This window comes from Corvus hawaiiensis, chromosome 5 (assembly GCF_020740725.1).
Source record: "Corvus hawaiiensis isolate bCorHaw1 chromosome 5, bCorHaw1.pri.cur, whole genome shotgun sequence".
Lineage (NCBI taxonomy): Eukaryota > Metazoa > Chordata > Aves > Passeriformes > Corvidae > Corvus > Corvus hawaiiensis.
In genome coordinates, this window is record NC_063217.1 from 51177402 (window position 1) to 51191951 (window position 14550).

The 14550-nt window shown below is 42.2% G+C and overlaps 1 protein-coding gene and 1 long non-coding RNA gene across 5 annotated transcripts in view; both read left to right on the forward strand.

Annotated features, from left to right (window-relative positions):
- The first annotated feature begins 771 nt into the window (after window positions 1-771).
- Window positions 772-10739, forward strand: LOC125326823. Of its 2 annotated transcripts, none has more exons than XR_007204020.1 (5): window positions 772-912; window positions 2069-2154; window positions 2265-2412; window positions 5349-5416; window positions 7320-10739. It is a non-coding gene; the product is annotated as an uncharacterized LOC125326823 (long non-coding RNA). The 2 variants fall into 2 exon arrangements; XR_007204019.1 differs by having other exon boundaries at window positions 2284-2412.
- Window positions 10740-11758: 1019 nt separating this feature from the next.
- The window catches only part of RAPGEF2 (Rap guanine nucleotide exchange factor 2), a 187492-nt gene continuing 184700 nt past the window's right edge, over window positions 11759-14550 (forward strand). For 2 of the 3 annotated variants that reach the window (XM_048303243.1, XM_048303244.1), the window contains exon 1: window positions 11760-11907. In XM_048303243.1, the coding sequence (XP_048159200.1) occupies window positions 11839-11907 (69 nt within the window). In that variant the 5' untranslated portion in view covers window positions 11760-11838. Of the gene's footprint in view, window positions 11908-14550 lie in introns of all 3 variants that reach the window. The other variant, XM_048303242.1, reaches the window with a different exon arrangement.

The window sequence follows — 14550 nt, forward strand, 5'->3', positions numbered from 1 at the left end:
AAATGAATCCGTAGATGACTGGTGAGAGGAAGTAAGGGGGCTAATTCTGACATTGGATACATATATGTGTGTATATATATATATCAGGCAGAAGAATTTGCTGATGACTCTGCACAGGGGCTTGTAACAGAAGGGAGCCAGTGCCCTGAGCTAAAGTGCCTTTGCCAGTGAGATAAGTCCCACTGAAGAAAAAGGTTGGCAACACTCCATCTGAAGAAGAGCTGCTCAGATCCCCTCAGGATGCTCGGATCCTACTGCATTGCCTCACAAAATATTTTTAAAGACTTTATGATACCATTAATAGAGTTTTGAAGGTTGACACACATTCTTGGTTGGTTTAGGTGCTGCAGTTCCAAATAAATCCTTCCCTGGCTTCTCCCAGCCTCTCTACAAAGAAACATCCTTAATGTAAAGCAGGCTTGGTCCTGAAGTAGAAATGTGTTTTATTTCAGCAGTTTAGTGCAAACAGGCTTGAGTTATCTTTAGTGAGAAGAGGAGGCTCCTGCCTACTGTAGTTTCTTCCTTACAGTTTGTCTCACTTCATTCCTTCATGTACCAGAGAGCACTTTAGTATTCGAGGGTATTTGTCTTGTTTTTTCTCACCCTTCACAAAAGCTGTCCTCTGCTTAACATGCTCGTTTTTTCCTTTGGAGCCATTTTCCTCTGTAGGCTCTCTGAGCTGGCCAGCTGCCAAACAGTAGGGTGAGCTGCATGAAAAAGCCTTGATCATTGACAGGCTGTCTTACAATTTCTTTCTTGTATTCAAGATGCAGATGGATGTTATTAGAAAGGTTTTTACTTCGAATGTGCGCGGCTTGTCCACATGGCTGAGATTAGTGCTCAATACTCATATAATGCTTTTCATCCTCAAAAGGACTTTACAAGCTCCAGCCCTCAAAACACCCCTACAAGGTAGGTGCATGAGTTTAGTTAGATGTGTTCTAACAAGGAGGGACACATGTTAGTAACTTGTTCAAAGACGTATTGCACAGTAAGCATTATAAAGGAAGGAGTTAGTTACACTTTCCTAATGCTCTTCTGTGATGTGTTCCTATGAAAAAAATAAATTAAAAGATTTCACCATGGCAACATGTCTTCCCCCATGAAAGAAGCGATTAGTGACATCAAAAATGAAAATGTATCTCAGGTTATAGTACTACTCGATAAAAATGCAGCATTTCTAAAATTTATGAGGCCAAATATGCTACTGCACTAAGCTTCAATTAATACAGCAGAACTGGAGCCTACAGGGATCGTCAAATTTGATAGAAGATTTGGAGCACTTGCCTCAAACCATACTTCAAAACAGAGGGAAATGATTATAGGAAGAATGATGAAAAATGCCTTCTCAGTTGAAAGGACAGTGCAGGATTATTTTTTTCTTCTGCTTTAACTGCATAATTATAATTAAAACAGCTCCAGTAACCTGAACAGTCCCAGTATGAACTCCCTTCCACTGAAAGTTCTTGTAACATTGTACCTCATCTTAGTGAGGAGGCTGAAATAAGCTGTAGCTGTAAAAGATGTCTTTATAATTATGTTTTTGCACTGAGCTTCTACTGGCATGGCTACGCTGATGTGCTTTACCTTGCACAGACAAGCCAGTGAAGTTTCCAGTGTTGACCAGTGTACATAACCTGGCCAAGATCACACTCTGGGATGTGGTTTCTAAACTAGGTCGGCAAGACCTCGAAGGCTGTCTGATAACCATCATTAAAGGGCTTTGCAGCCTTGGTGGGCCTTAGGGCCTGCATAGGTAGCTGAAAAATTGGCTGGGAAAACAGCAGCCAACTTGACTCCATAAGGAATAGTTAATAAGGCTGTGAGATGGAGAGGCACTTCTGAATAGAAGCAGGGACTAGCTGGGGCAGACTACAGGCACAAGGGTTTGCTTCACAGACATGCACCTACTTTCTGCTTTCTGGGTAAATAGATTGCAAACAGCCTGTCTAGCCCAAGACCCAAGGAGGGTAAAGCTTTATAGGCTCAAGTAAGTGTATATTTATGTATGTATATTTAATTCTGTTCTATCTTCCCTATTTTTTGACTAAGCTTTGCTTTCTTTCAGATTATTTTTTTTTCCAGGAGTAAATACTTGCATAGTTATGTCAATTGAATGAAGGACTCTGCAGCATCTCAGGAAAAACAGTGACTGTAAGTAACTGAACTCTCTGGTGTGTCAGGTAGGACTGCATGCTTGGTGCTGCATACAGTAGGGTGAAGGAATGGTATAAAGTAGTCATGCTTTTTTAACCCCAAGAAAGGTTTCTTACTTTTTTCCAGAATACTTCTACATTTGATTTTATCTCCCTCCTGTTTTACTGGGAAAGGTATCTGGCCCCACAAACTACTCTGGAGAAAAAGGAAAAGCAAGTTATTTTCTGGTTTTATGACTACTATACAGTGTTTCAGGTAAATTTGGGAAATGATGGGCACATAAATTAATGAAATTTTTCTTAAGGGAAATTACAAGTGGAACAAGTTATCACATTTTTATGGTTTCTACATCCTTAGTCTTTAATGCCAGCTACCCTATTTCACTTTATAATTGTGCAAGTGAGTGCATCCAGGCCAATTAAGCATTTTCAGTTGCCTTCAAAAGAGTTGCAACTGCCTGCTAGAGGGAGGAGATACCACATGATTTAGCCTTAATCGTTTGGATTTAAGGTTAAGAGCTGCTTTTTCAGGACCACAACTTACCTGCATGGTTTTGAGGAAAAGACATACATGTGCTCATTGCAAAACCATGAGGTATTTAATAGCTCAAAGCTATGTATTGCTTTGGATATGTTCAGTACTTTTATTTCTCTTTAAAATTTACAAAAACAAAGATCTGCAAGCATTGCAGAATGGGTTCAGGCTATTGTAGCCCATTTTTTTTCAAATGCCATCACATCTTCATCCACCTACAATTCCTTTCTTATTTTCCACAAGGTTAGTCATGGAACCTTCACGTTTGAGGCTCCCACAAAGAGAAGTGGAACTTAATTCCCATGTGCACAGATCTTTTAAGATTAACCACAGTAGGAAAATGCTTCCCCTAGCTTCAGTATTGCTCTCCAAATTCAAATGAAGTGAATACCTGTACCATTATTGATGGTTTTAAAAAAAAGGGTGATATTTTTGCTTGAAAGGTCCCTCTTTCCACTTACTGATACGTGTTTTTAATCAATTGTATTTACACTGTCCAGGAATATCAACCCACTATCTGGGTCAGAGATTTACATATAAAGTGAGAGGGACCCTCACTGAAAGCATATTAGTGATGAGTGTGGGTTAAGGATTACAGGTACTTCAAATAAAACTTCAGAAAGTCTATTTGAAAATAAACAAAGTATCCATGCAAATACTTAACTTCTGGAGCACTGGGAGTATTTTTGTAACACAAGGGACCAAGACAGATTAATTAAAGCTGAGATTTTCTCTTGTACTTCAACTCCTCTGCTTCACAGCAAGAGGAATCTAACTTCATACCTGAATGCAGTAGTAATGCAAAGGCTTGAGGCAACATTGTTAGCTAGTCACATCAACGGAATGAAGTTATACAGCTCACTTCCACCTGAGAGAAGAACTATTTTAGCAGTTCGTGCGTCGCTAACGAGACACAGATGTCGCCATCGGGCAAACAGGGGCAAGATTGTTTTGTTGTTCGTCATGCACCTCTTCCCAGGGCACAGCTGAGTGCACGTCAGAGAGGTCTCTCTTTCTGGGGGTTTCAAGCACTGCATTATTTTTTTTAGCTAGAGACCATCCTCTGCTGCAGCACTGTGAGAACTCCCTGCAAGCCCTGCAGGGATCAGAGACAAGGACAGGGTCCTTAGCTGTTTTAAACTAGCAGGATTTTGCCGGTCTCACTGAAATACAGGGGCTTTAATCAGACGAGGACCTGGGCTGTAAAACAAAGGCACGCTGAAGCAGGAGAATGACCCACCCCAGCCCTTCTCCCACTGAAGAATCTGCTTCCTCATGTGAATGCTGCTTGCGCACAAACAAGAGCATGTGGATGCCGATCTCCACCCTCCAGTTTATTTGCAGGAGGGTACTTGTGAAGTATTTCAAGACTTCCTTATCCCAAAGACTAAATACACAGGACTGTCTCCATTCCAGGTAGCTTGAGCTGAAGGAAGAGAGATAAAATCTAAATATGGATAGCAGGAGTGTGGTTACTGTGGCAGCGCACAGGGCTCTGGTCATGCCAGTCAGGTGCCAGCATATGTCAGCAGTCTTTTAAATGGCTAACAAAAAAAGAAAAAAAAAAAGGAAAATTCTTGGCAAAGAGCTTCCCCCAAACAAAATCTTTAAGAGTTCCTATGTTTTTCAAAAGTTACATCTTCCAGAGAGTCATTTATTTGCCACAAAGCATTCAACTACCTCTTTCTGTCTGATTACTTCCCACATTTCAGTTTCTCTTCCTGACCTAGAAAACTTATTTACAAGATATACTTGGTTGGCTACAGATCTTCGTCTGCAACATCCCTCTGCTACTTGCTCTGCTAAGCACAGCAACAAAGACAGAGGCTTTTTCTTCTTATTTTTAGTTTTTTTTCTGGAAAGGAAAAGTGAAACAGGCAGTGTGTTCCCATGTTTTTCCAGCAGTGGTACAAGAAGGCAGTGGTGAATGTTCTCAGCACAAATCAGTTGTTGCAGGAGTAGGAAGATGGTGTTTATCACAGCTAGCTGCTGAATGTTTAAAGAGTATTATGAGTATCTGTTACATAAATGAAACAAATAACAAAATTAACATAAAAACCCTGAGGGAAAGTGATAAGTTATTGCTGTCTGTCTTAGATCCAAGTAACACAAGGAATACATTGTGTAAACTTCTGCCTCAGAGCTAGTGACTGCTTAAGAGCGCAGTACTGCTTTTTTTTGTCTGGTCCTTCATGTCTGTTTTTGTATTACAGGAGGATTTCTTGCTGCAGCTGAATTTAATCCTTGAATTTGTTATTTATTATGCATTTGTACAGAAGCTGAAGGTTAGAGTGGAAATAGGGACCTCTTTGTGTTAAGTTCATGACAAAACGAAAGGAATAGAAAATATTAATTTTCAGTTCTCACATTAACAGAGATTGTAGAGTCTGTGAAACAAATTTGGTCATAATAGTGTTTTGAACCTGAAGTGTGTATTTTTTTATGGTCTGTCTATTAAGAGTATTCTTTGAATACAGATGCAGTGAAGAGCTGTGCATAGACGAGGTCAGGCATGTTGTCATTAAATTGTCCAGAATGATCAAGATGATTTCACAATAAGCTTAGATCACCTTGGTAGCTTAATTCAGTGTCCATCTACCTGGAATATGCTTTCTTTGGATACTGTAAAATTAGATTTAAAAACTCTTTTATTCCAGTTACTGGATGGTTTCTTCCTGCAAGAATAGATTCAACATAAATCAATGGAGTGTGGTATCACTAATTTGTAAGTAACAAAAATATCGGCTTTTATAGAATTCACTGAACTTAAAGCTGATGCTATCCATTTAAATTGGTACCTAGTACTTGTCACATTATGATATAGGTGTGAATATGCTTTGCCAGGATATGTATGCACAGCAGAGTAAGTACACACTTAAGTACACACCCACACATCCCCATATGCTTTGAACAGATCTAAATGGTGACTGAAGGATGAAGAAGGCTGAGCCACATAAACATTATCCACAATGACTATTAATTTCAAGGCAAGGCAATAATTTATAAAGGTTGTTAGGAAGCAATGTAAATGCAAATGCTCTTCTAATAAGCGCCGGGAGTATTATGTTGGGACGTGTTTGTGATTCACCAGAGTGTGTTAAGCAGGGAAGAGCGTGGATGATTTCTGTGGAAGATGGTGACAAGAGTAAAGAGGTGAAAACTGACAGGAATGTGGCGTTCGGGGACTCAGTCCAAGGAATAGCTCTAGCATGGGCTGACTTAGCAGTGCAGTAAGCAGTGCTTGGTGCTGGAGCGAGGACGAGCAATATCTGGAATAATGAATCAATAATTCATTATGGAAAAATGCTACCAGCTGTAAACTTAATTTGTAGAATAATGCCCTGCAGTAATGCCAAAAGTTATAAATATATTCATACTTTTTTTGAAACAGCTAGTACAAGCTGAAGCCAAATGCTTCAGTCATATATAATATATAATAAAGCTGACTTATAAAAAAAAAAGAAAAAGAAAAGGTTTCTGATGGCAGTCAGTGAAAATAAGGCAATTAGTATAGAATCCTTATACTGAAAATAGCACATTTAGAGTGAGAGGTCTTAATAGCAATGTTAACAACAATTTTTTTCTCATATAAATATTTTATATCTTGGTGCAGGAATAAAGTTCCTATTTCCTAAGTGTTTCATTCTCCTAGCAGAGCTGTACATATTTTATTTATCATTCTGCATGATCTATTAGATAACTTTATCATCTAGTGTTTTATGAAAAGCAGTATTATTGGATATTAATGATCATCTGGCTATCTATCATTAATATGTATGAATTAAATTATTTTAAAGGCTTGGCCAGCTTTGAATAAATAGTAATCCTGTCTATATTTGACTTTTAGACAATTTCCACTTTTGATACTTTGGAACAATCATGTAATATTTGGGTTGTAGGAACTTCAAAAGATTAAACAACTCAATTACAGTTATTTCAGAAAGAGTACGCTTGTATTTTCTTTTAGGAAATATATTGGCTTAAAAGCAGAACACTGAAAGGTAAGCTTGGGCTTTAATTTAAATTTCAAAGGCTATGAGTAAGAATGAAATATTTTTTTCCTTATTTGGCCTGTCATTTACTGAAATGTATTATTAGAACTATATGTGACACCAAATACATAGATCATGAAACTCTTATGATATACATTCAACAGTTGAAATTGTTCCTGTGTATATCCTACCTACGTTAGTTTGTGGATGCCTATTTGGAAAGGAGTGGAGTGCGTTTTTTAACCTATACATTATTCAGAAAGTGTCATCTATCTAAAATGACACTGGCTTTAGTCTCTCTGATACCTTTGCCACTGTGTAGCAGGTGCAATTTGAGACCCACCACAGAGCATCTCTCTGTTCTGGCAGCCTGTCCCAGGGCACACCAGGCCCGAAGCACTGACTTACTGCTGTGTGCCTTGTACCGTCCCACTGAACCAACCTCTTTCGCCTCATGTCCTGATAATGACAAGAGATTCTATTTCACTGTTTCTCTCTGTGGTTCATTTTCTGTTTAAAAAACCCTCAAAATGCTGCTGCTACTGTTCTAGAAGCAGCAGTTCGCAGTGCTTCCTCTATGTCTCAGAATACTTTACCTAAGAGGTTTAGTTGCTACATTTGTGTCTCTTTTCACAGAAGGAGAAGCTGGGGCAGGTGTTGACATGACATCTGGAGCCACCTTCCCAGTGGGGGTACTGGGATACAAGACTCACAGTCACCTCCCATCATCACTTTCACTCCTGAGGGATGAGGGGCAGACCTGTACCATGGTCACAAGCACAAAGGAAGTTTGTAGAGATGTTCCTGAGCTTCAGAAACACGGGCTTGACCTTCAAGAGTTCCTGCTAATTTGTTCAGTGTGTAGCAAAGGCCTCCGGCTATGCCTCCTGGGTGCTGCTGCAGCACAGCCACCTTCTCTTTTGTTTGGGCACCTTTATCAGTACAGCCGAAGGGAACACTGTGTGGACTGTGAATTCCTCTCCCAGATCATGTAAATACTTGGACGGCATGTGCTGTTGCTGCTAGTATTAATCTAACTAGCTAAAGCTGGTTTGCATACCTTTGTAGCTATGGCAGAAGTTTAATGATAAATATTCCCAAATGCGGCTGTGCAAATAGTGGCAAATTCTGAGTAAATGCATGAAATGCATTATAGTAGTCAAAAATTCTTCTGTTTTTCCTTCAAGAAAAAAAAGAAAAGGATGATTCTTCTTTTATGGCACAGGCCTAGTTCTCTTTTGTAACTTCTAGAATTTCACACATCTTATGAGTATAAAAAGATCATAAAACCTATGGTAAACATTCAAGGATTATTTTACTATGGACTGTTAAACCACTGATATCCTTCTACCCTACCCTCTGGATCAGGGGTGCAGAGTTGTTTTTACATACTGTGCTCATACATAAGTGAATGCTTGTTGACAAATAGACACAATAACTAGAGGATGTTGTGTAAAAAATTAACAGGTAAAACCACCCAAACAAACAAACTCACATGCCCTTCATCATATTGTAAAAGATACTAAAAAATGGAATTGCAAATGGTAGCAATCCCAGCCATTTATAAATCCCAAAAGGTGAGAGACAGCATTCTTGGAAATGGTGCCATCCCTAAAGACAGAGCATAGAAGCTAATCTTATGCAAAAGAAGTTGTCTCCCCTTGGTAGTGGCCTTACTTGTACCTAAAATAATTCATCTTTGACTTAAAATCCGTCAAAATTGGCTTCTGCCCAGTCCAAAGGGGATGGCTGCTCTTCTCAAGGTCAGCTCTGAAGGGTTCACCAGGCCAATACCTCTGTTCCCCTGTAACTGTCTGCTTCCATGAATGGTTATGGAAATATCTTTTTATGGTTGCTGAGAAGGTGCCAGGAGAGAGCTGGGAAGGAGAGGGGCAATTCTGAGGGCTGGAGTTTGGCTGCATGAATCTGCTTCAGCTGCCATGCCATCTCAAGGAGATAGATGAAAACAAGTACTTACCCAGAGAAATGGGAGAAAAGAGCATCCCTGGGCTTATAACCATACTGACTGCACATAATTTACTAAACTCCCTCGAAGTGGCAATGTTTTATTTCCTACCAGGGCAGACTGGCACAAACCAAGCATTTAACCGTGGGTGACTAATTACAGGTGTCATGGATTCAAAGCCATGTGGCTAAGTCAAGTGCAAGCTTTTCAAAGCGTGAGCATCTTCTTAAAAATGAGGTTTAGCAAATGAAAAAAATGGTCCCAGAACTGCTGAATTTGTTTTCTTAGCATTTTAGTAACTGTTTGACCTACCATTTCAAATTACCACTTGAAAGAAATGGACATATTCAGGAGGGCAGATACTCGTTATTTCTAAGGCAAAATACTTCTCTAAAATGACATGGTGATCAGTTGTAGCTATCCAAAAAGATATTGTGCTGAGCTGTCATGTTTCTTGTTGCAGCCTTTTTGTATTGTTGAAATATCAACACTATAGGTACTGCATGTATATAGTTAACTCCTGGTTTCCTGGTGTAAGATGGGTAGGAAACCTGTTTAATGTATTAACATGACCAGAAAAACACCCTCCCTCAGGAAAAAAAAAAATCCATTGTAAATATGGATAAGGCTACATAATGTAGCCGGAAGAGTAACCAATAAGCAAAATGAATGGCATGTTCTGGTATATATGTGTATTTTAAATCATACTGATTTTTTGTTGAAGCTGGAAAACAGGAAGACAGTGAGACTTAAGAGAAAATGGAAGTTGCAAAAACCTTTGCCACTGTAAATTATATTTTGTTGAATACTTGTAATGAAAAATAGGGGTTTCTGGAGATAGCTCGATGTTTTCTCTGAATCATGATGATTATTTACTGAGTTATTTTTTATTTTTTCTATTCAGAAATAACTAGACTACTTTCAGCAAGAGAAAAAACCTAGTATAACGGATAGGCTAATATCCACCATGGAGGATATGAATAATCAGAAGCATTTGCATTATACAAATATGTTGCTTACAGACACTAAAAAAGGTGTTAACACAACACATCCTTAAATATTATTGAGAAATTGTTGAGTATATTTGTACATAGTTCTCTATGTACAATTCTCTTCTTTCATTCATTCCCATTTATAACAATTCATGTAGTGTGGGATAGGCCTTTGACACAGACCTCTAACCATCGAGATTTGTGACACTGATCAGAATTCAATGAGAGACCCCAGAACTCATCCGCTGAAGTGAAATATCCCTATAAATCACAAGTATTGTGTTACCAGACAGCACAGCAAAAAATTAACCAGAGCAAAACACTCGACTCGACGCTGTTACAGCTAATAGGTCTGAAATGAAAGATAATTGCATATTAAAATAGAGTGGGTAGCTCTGTTTTGATGTAGAGATATAAAGATGTCAGCCAAGCTAGGCTGCAGCAGCAGGGAATGGGTGCCCTGAAGTGATTGAGGAGTGAAGCCCAAGAGAGCATTCCTCACATTCCTGTGGCACTCCTCCTATACATATGCCCCACAAGAAAAGGGAATTCCAGCACTCCGGATTGGTATACAGAGCTTCGGAAAAGCTGGCACTTTTCTATAGCTGCAGGCTTGATTAATTTGAAGAAATTATTATCAACTCTGGATGACGAACACGAGGCATATTTAAACTGTTATTTTTCAGGGCAAAGGACATGACATTACCAATCTGTTACAAAAAAACCCCCACCAAAACATCCCCCATAAGGACTTCTAGTAAGCACCAACCAGCAAAATGTAGAGAATGTGGAGCACTCCCTAGTATTTTCCCAAGATCTGCCCAGAATAATTGGTATTACTGCAAAAATATTTTGCTGACACATACGAGTGGGATTAGCCCAAAGAGCTATCTTTGTTAATGAGCCATATCTAGAAATTCAGTAGGTTTAGTAGATTACTGTCTGAAGGCACAGCATTTTTGAGAGCCACTTACGTCTAAAAGTGTAACATTTTTTCTCCTGGGACTAGCAGTGAATGGTTTGTAAGGAAAAGATGGTTATCCCTGGGAATTTTCACAAATAAAAAAATCAAATAAAGATGACACTACCTTACTTGGAATTGAAATGTGACTGCTAGTGACTGGGAATTAAACAGATTTATTAGTGTTGACATTATTTACATTGCGTGATCCGTATCAGCGAAGGGTACACATCACTTGTGAAAGCAAATACATTAATAGTATTACCCCGTCCTTAATGGCACGTTAATAATACTTCCACGATTCGCGTTTGTCAGGCTGCTGCTGAGACGTGCTTGGTGTCGTGGTAAACAAAGAAAATCAGCCATGTTGCGAGACCCTTTATTCTTTAAAAACTCAAGTTCACGTGAGAAGAATCCGCCGCTAGATAACCCCCGGGATAGTGATAAATTAACGATTTCACACCCTCCCCTTCCTCGTTTTTACCCCATATAGCAACGACAGAGGGGACAGCCGGCTGATACGGATTACTTTTGAGAAGCGTGACAACAGGTGGCCTCCCCAAAGTCACTAGATCCAGCAGATCAAGTCTTTATTTATTTTTTTTTTTTAGCGTCCAGCTAGAAAAAAAAAATGCCCAACACCATTATCCATCCACAGGGAGCACCGCCGAAGCCGTGCTGAGGCGCGTCCCTGGGGACCATGGCGGCAGCCGGTCAGACATCTTTTTTTGTGGTTAAACCGGGCAAGGATGCGTTCCCAGGGGGAGGATGCTGAGGCACTGCTGCCGGAGGGGACCCCGCCGGTCGCGACCCCCGGCGACCCGCCCCCCCTTCCCTCCCCCTTCCCGCCTCGGCCCGCCCCCCGCCGCTCCGCCTCCCCGAGCCGGCGACTTCCCCGTCGCCGAGGCGGGCGCGGAGCCCCCCATCAGCCCGGATGGGAGGAGGAGGAAGAGGAGGGAGGAGGCGACGACGGTGCCCGGGGGGATGCGGCGGAGCGGGCCAGCGGGAGGCGTAGAGCCGGGTCGAGAGGGAGCGCCGAGCCCTTGTCGCCGCCGCTGCCACCGGCGGGGCTCGGCCGCCGCCTCCAGCTCCGGGCGGCGGCGCTGCTGAGCCCGCGGTGCCTGCGCGCCGCGCCGCCTCCCCGCTCCTCGCCCAGCGCTCCGGCCGCGCAGCGCCAGGCCGCGGCCGCCCTCCCCCAGCGCCTCTCGGGCGGCGGCGGGAGGCAGCAGGGGCGCGATGGCGTCCTACGTGGATAACAGCTTCCGCCAGGCGGTGATGAAGAACCCGGCGGAGCGGAGCCCCCAGGTAGGCGCCCCTTCCCCGCGGACCCGCGGCTCCCGCACACGGCATGGGGGGCCCGCCCCGCGCAGCCCCGGCCGGGGCAGCCCGGCAGCCCCACGGCCCCGCTCCGGGGAGCGCGACCCCCCCTCCCAGCCCCCGCCAGGCTCCCCAGCGCCGAATTCCCGGTCGGCAGCAGCTCCCGGGAAGGGAAGACGCGCATTAGCGCGACAACTTTCCTCCTACTCCCTAATTTTGGGGGAAGGAGAGGAGAAACGTCAGCTGGGTTTGTTTTGGAGGTTGCTTCCGGTAAAATGAAAAATGAACTTAGAGTATAATTTTTCGGTGGTGTGTTTTGTCTTTTTTTTTTTTTTTTTTTTTTTTTTTGTGTGTGTGTGTTTTGCTATTGCCCCGGAGTACGGGTGGCTCTGGATTTGAATTCAATCCCTACTTTCACATAGCTGGCTGGAGCTGGCAGCACTGTTTCATAATGTAGGGGCTGAGGTCAGTGGTATTCTTGGCGAGTCCTTGCTCTCCAAAGTAGGGTGAAATCCTTACACAATGGCACCAGGCAGGAATTTTTTAGATACCTGCGCCGGGCTCCTGGAGCCCTCTTTGTCAGAGGAGTGTGTGTTGAAGCTGTTTGTAAGCGTAGTTGCGCTTAGAGAGGCTGAGAAAGGTTAAGCTGGGGACTGGAGTGCGTACAGAAACATTTTGACTTAACATGACCTGAAAAACAACTAAACTGAATGAGTTCCTTCTGCTCCCGAGCGGCTGCTGCAGTGGCTGTTGCTGCCAACTGTCTAAAGACTAATAAGCTTTACACTGATCCCCACATCAAGCCGCGGTTCAATAGCTAATGATACAAGGAGTTACTTTGCTTGGAGTTGTAATGCCATCTGTCCTATTTTCTAAAGGCTTGTCCTGCCTTCTGAGCAGTCCCTGTATTCGGGTTTTGGGGAAGAGATGCTGTTACTGATTGTTTTGGCAGGCATCTGACTGGCTGGTGATGATTTCAAATTGGGGCAAAGAGGAAACCTTGACTTTCGGTCAGCACCCATAAGTCATTCCTCCTACTATAGATACGTCATTGTGGTAATGTTATTTTTATCCCCATGCTCATGGCATATGTGTGAGAGAATAAAACTTCTCATGGAAAAACATACTGACTTGCATAGGCGTCGTATGTGGCATGCCTTTTTGACAACTCTATTTTTTTTTTTCTTTTATAAAAAAAAAGGAAGCTGCTTCTGGAACATGTTTTTGTGGTGCTAAACTTGTTTCTCTGTCCTTGTTTGACCTTTTCCAAATGTCTGTTTGCCTTCAGTGCTGGACCCAGCCCTTCAGTGTGTTGTGAAAGCTGAAGGAGGCTGAGTGCTCTCTCCTGGGGAAGACACTCTGCAAACTTGTAGCGAGGTCACTTGCATTGGTAGAAGCATGGATTCCAGCTAGGGGAGCCTACCAGCAGTGTCCAGCCTCAGGACATGGTTGTCGAAGCATGATGGGGTGTTCAGGAGGAGTGATGCTGGCAGATGCTCAGAAACCAGTGGGTCAGGCTGTGGGGCCACCAGGCTGGGCTTGGGAGATGACGCTTCCCCTGTGGCATCATCTGTGCCATGTGAACTGTTAAACTTTCTCATGTCCTTGCCAGTTGGCCTTGCTGTCTAGAAGGGATAGTAAAGAAACACAAAAAGGCGGAAAGCAAGAAGTGACGCAGTGAAGAATCCAGCCTGGATAAAGGCAGGGATAAAGCCCATGTGAAGGGCATGGAGCAGAGAGCTAAATTGGGAACACCAGGGCTGCGTTAATGCTGTAAAACTTCCCGAATCAGCACACTGGCAGCCTGCTGTGGCAATCGCCACAGGAAAAAAAGCCCACCCTTAAATCCATGAAACCGACACTGGCCCAAAATAATCCACAAATAAGACCAAATTTGTGGGAAATACAGTGTATTGTTAGCACTGGAAATGCTTGAAACTGGTGGTCAGACGTGTCCTCCTGTTGCTGCTGGGGAGACTGGGCTTGCAGCAGAAAACTTGGTTGGCATTTTTGTAAATGGCTTGTGTTGAATTGTGTGTGTTAGAGTTTGTGGGTTTTTTTTTCTAATGTTGGTTCTCTGTTCAGGAAGTTTGATTTTATTTTACAACAGTATTGGAATTTGAAAGAAATATGTGTATGCATATCATCTTTCATCATTAAGTGAAAAGGAAAAAAATACGTAGAAAGGTACAAAGACCTTGTTTTTCCCTCTTCCCTTAAAGTAACTTTTTATTGTCTCTTTACTTGTATTTTCCTGTCCTTGCTATGTTATCTCCAAAAGATAGCTACTTAATTTGGCTTTTGAGAAGCCATAAGGCTTCTTTAAAGTTGAGAGAGGGTTGAAAAGAGAAAATATATTTATCATATTCATGTCAGTACAGGAAATAGCAAGCGAAGTATGTTAGTAGTGTATTTGCTTCTTACTTATGTTAGCAAACTCTTTGGGGCTCAACTTCTTCCAAATCACGATGAGGTAAATATCTGTTTGACATTACTGTTCACCCTGGATTGCCAGGGTGCAAATTTGGCACCATGCCTTCACTGCAGGCTCAGAGGAGAGGAGTGACAGAATGATAGCCAGTATGTACAGCTTTGAGGAGTAGGTCTGATAAACAGTGTTGGAGAAAGCAA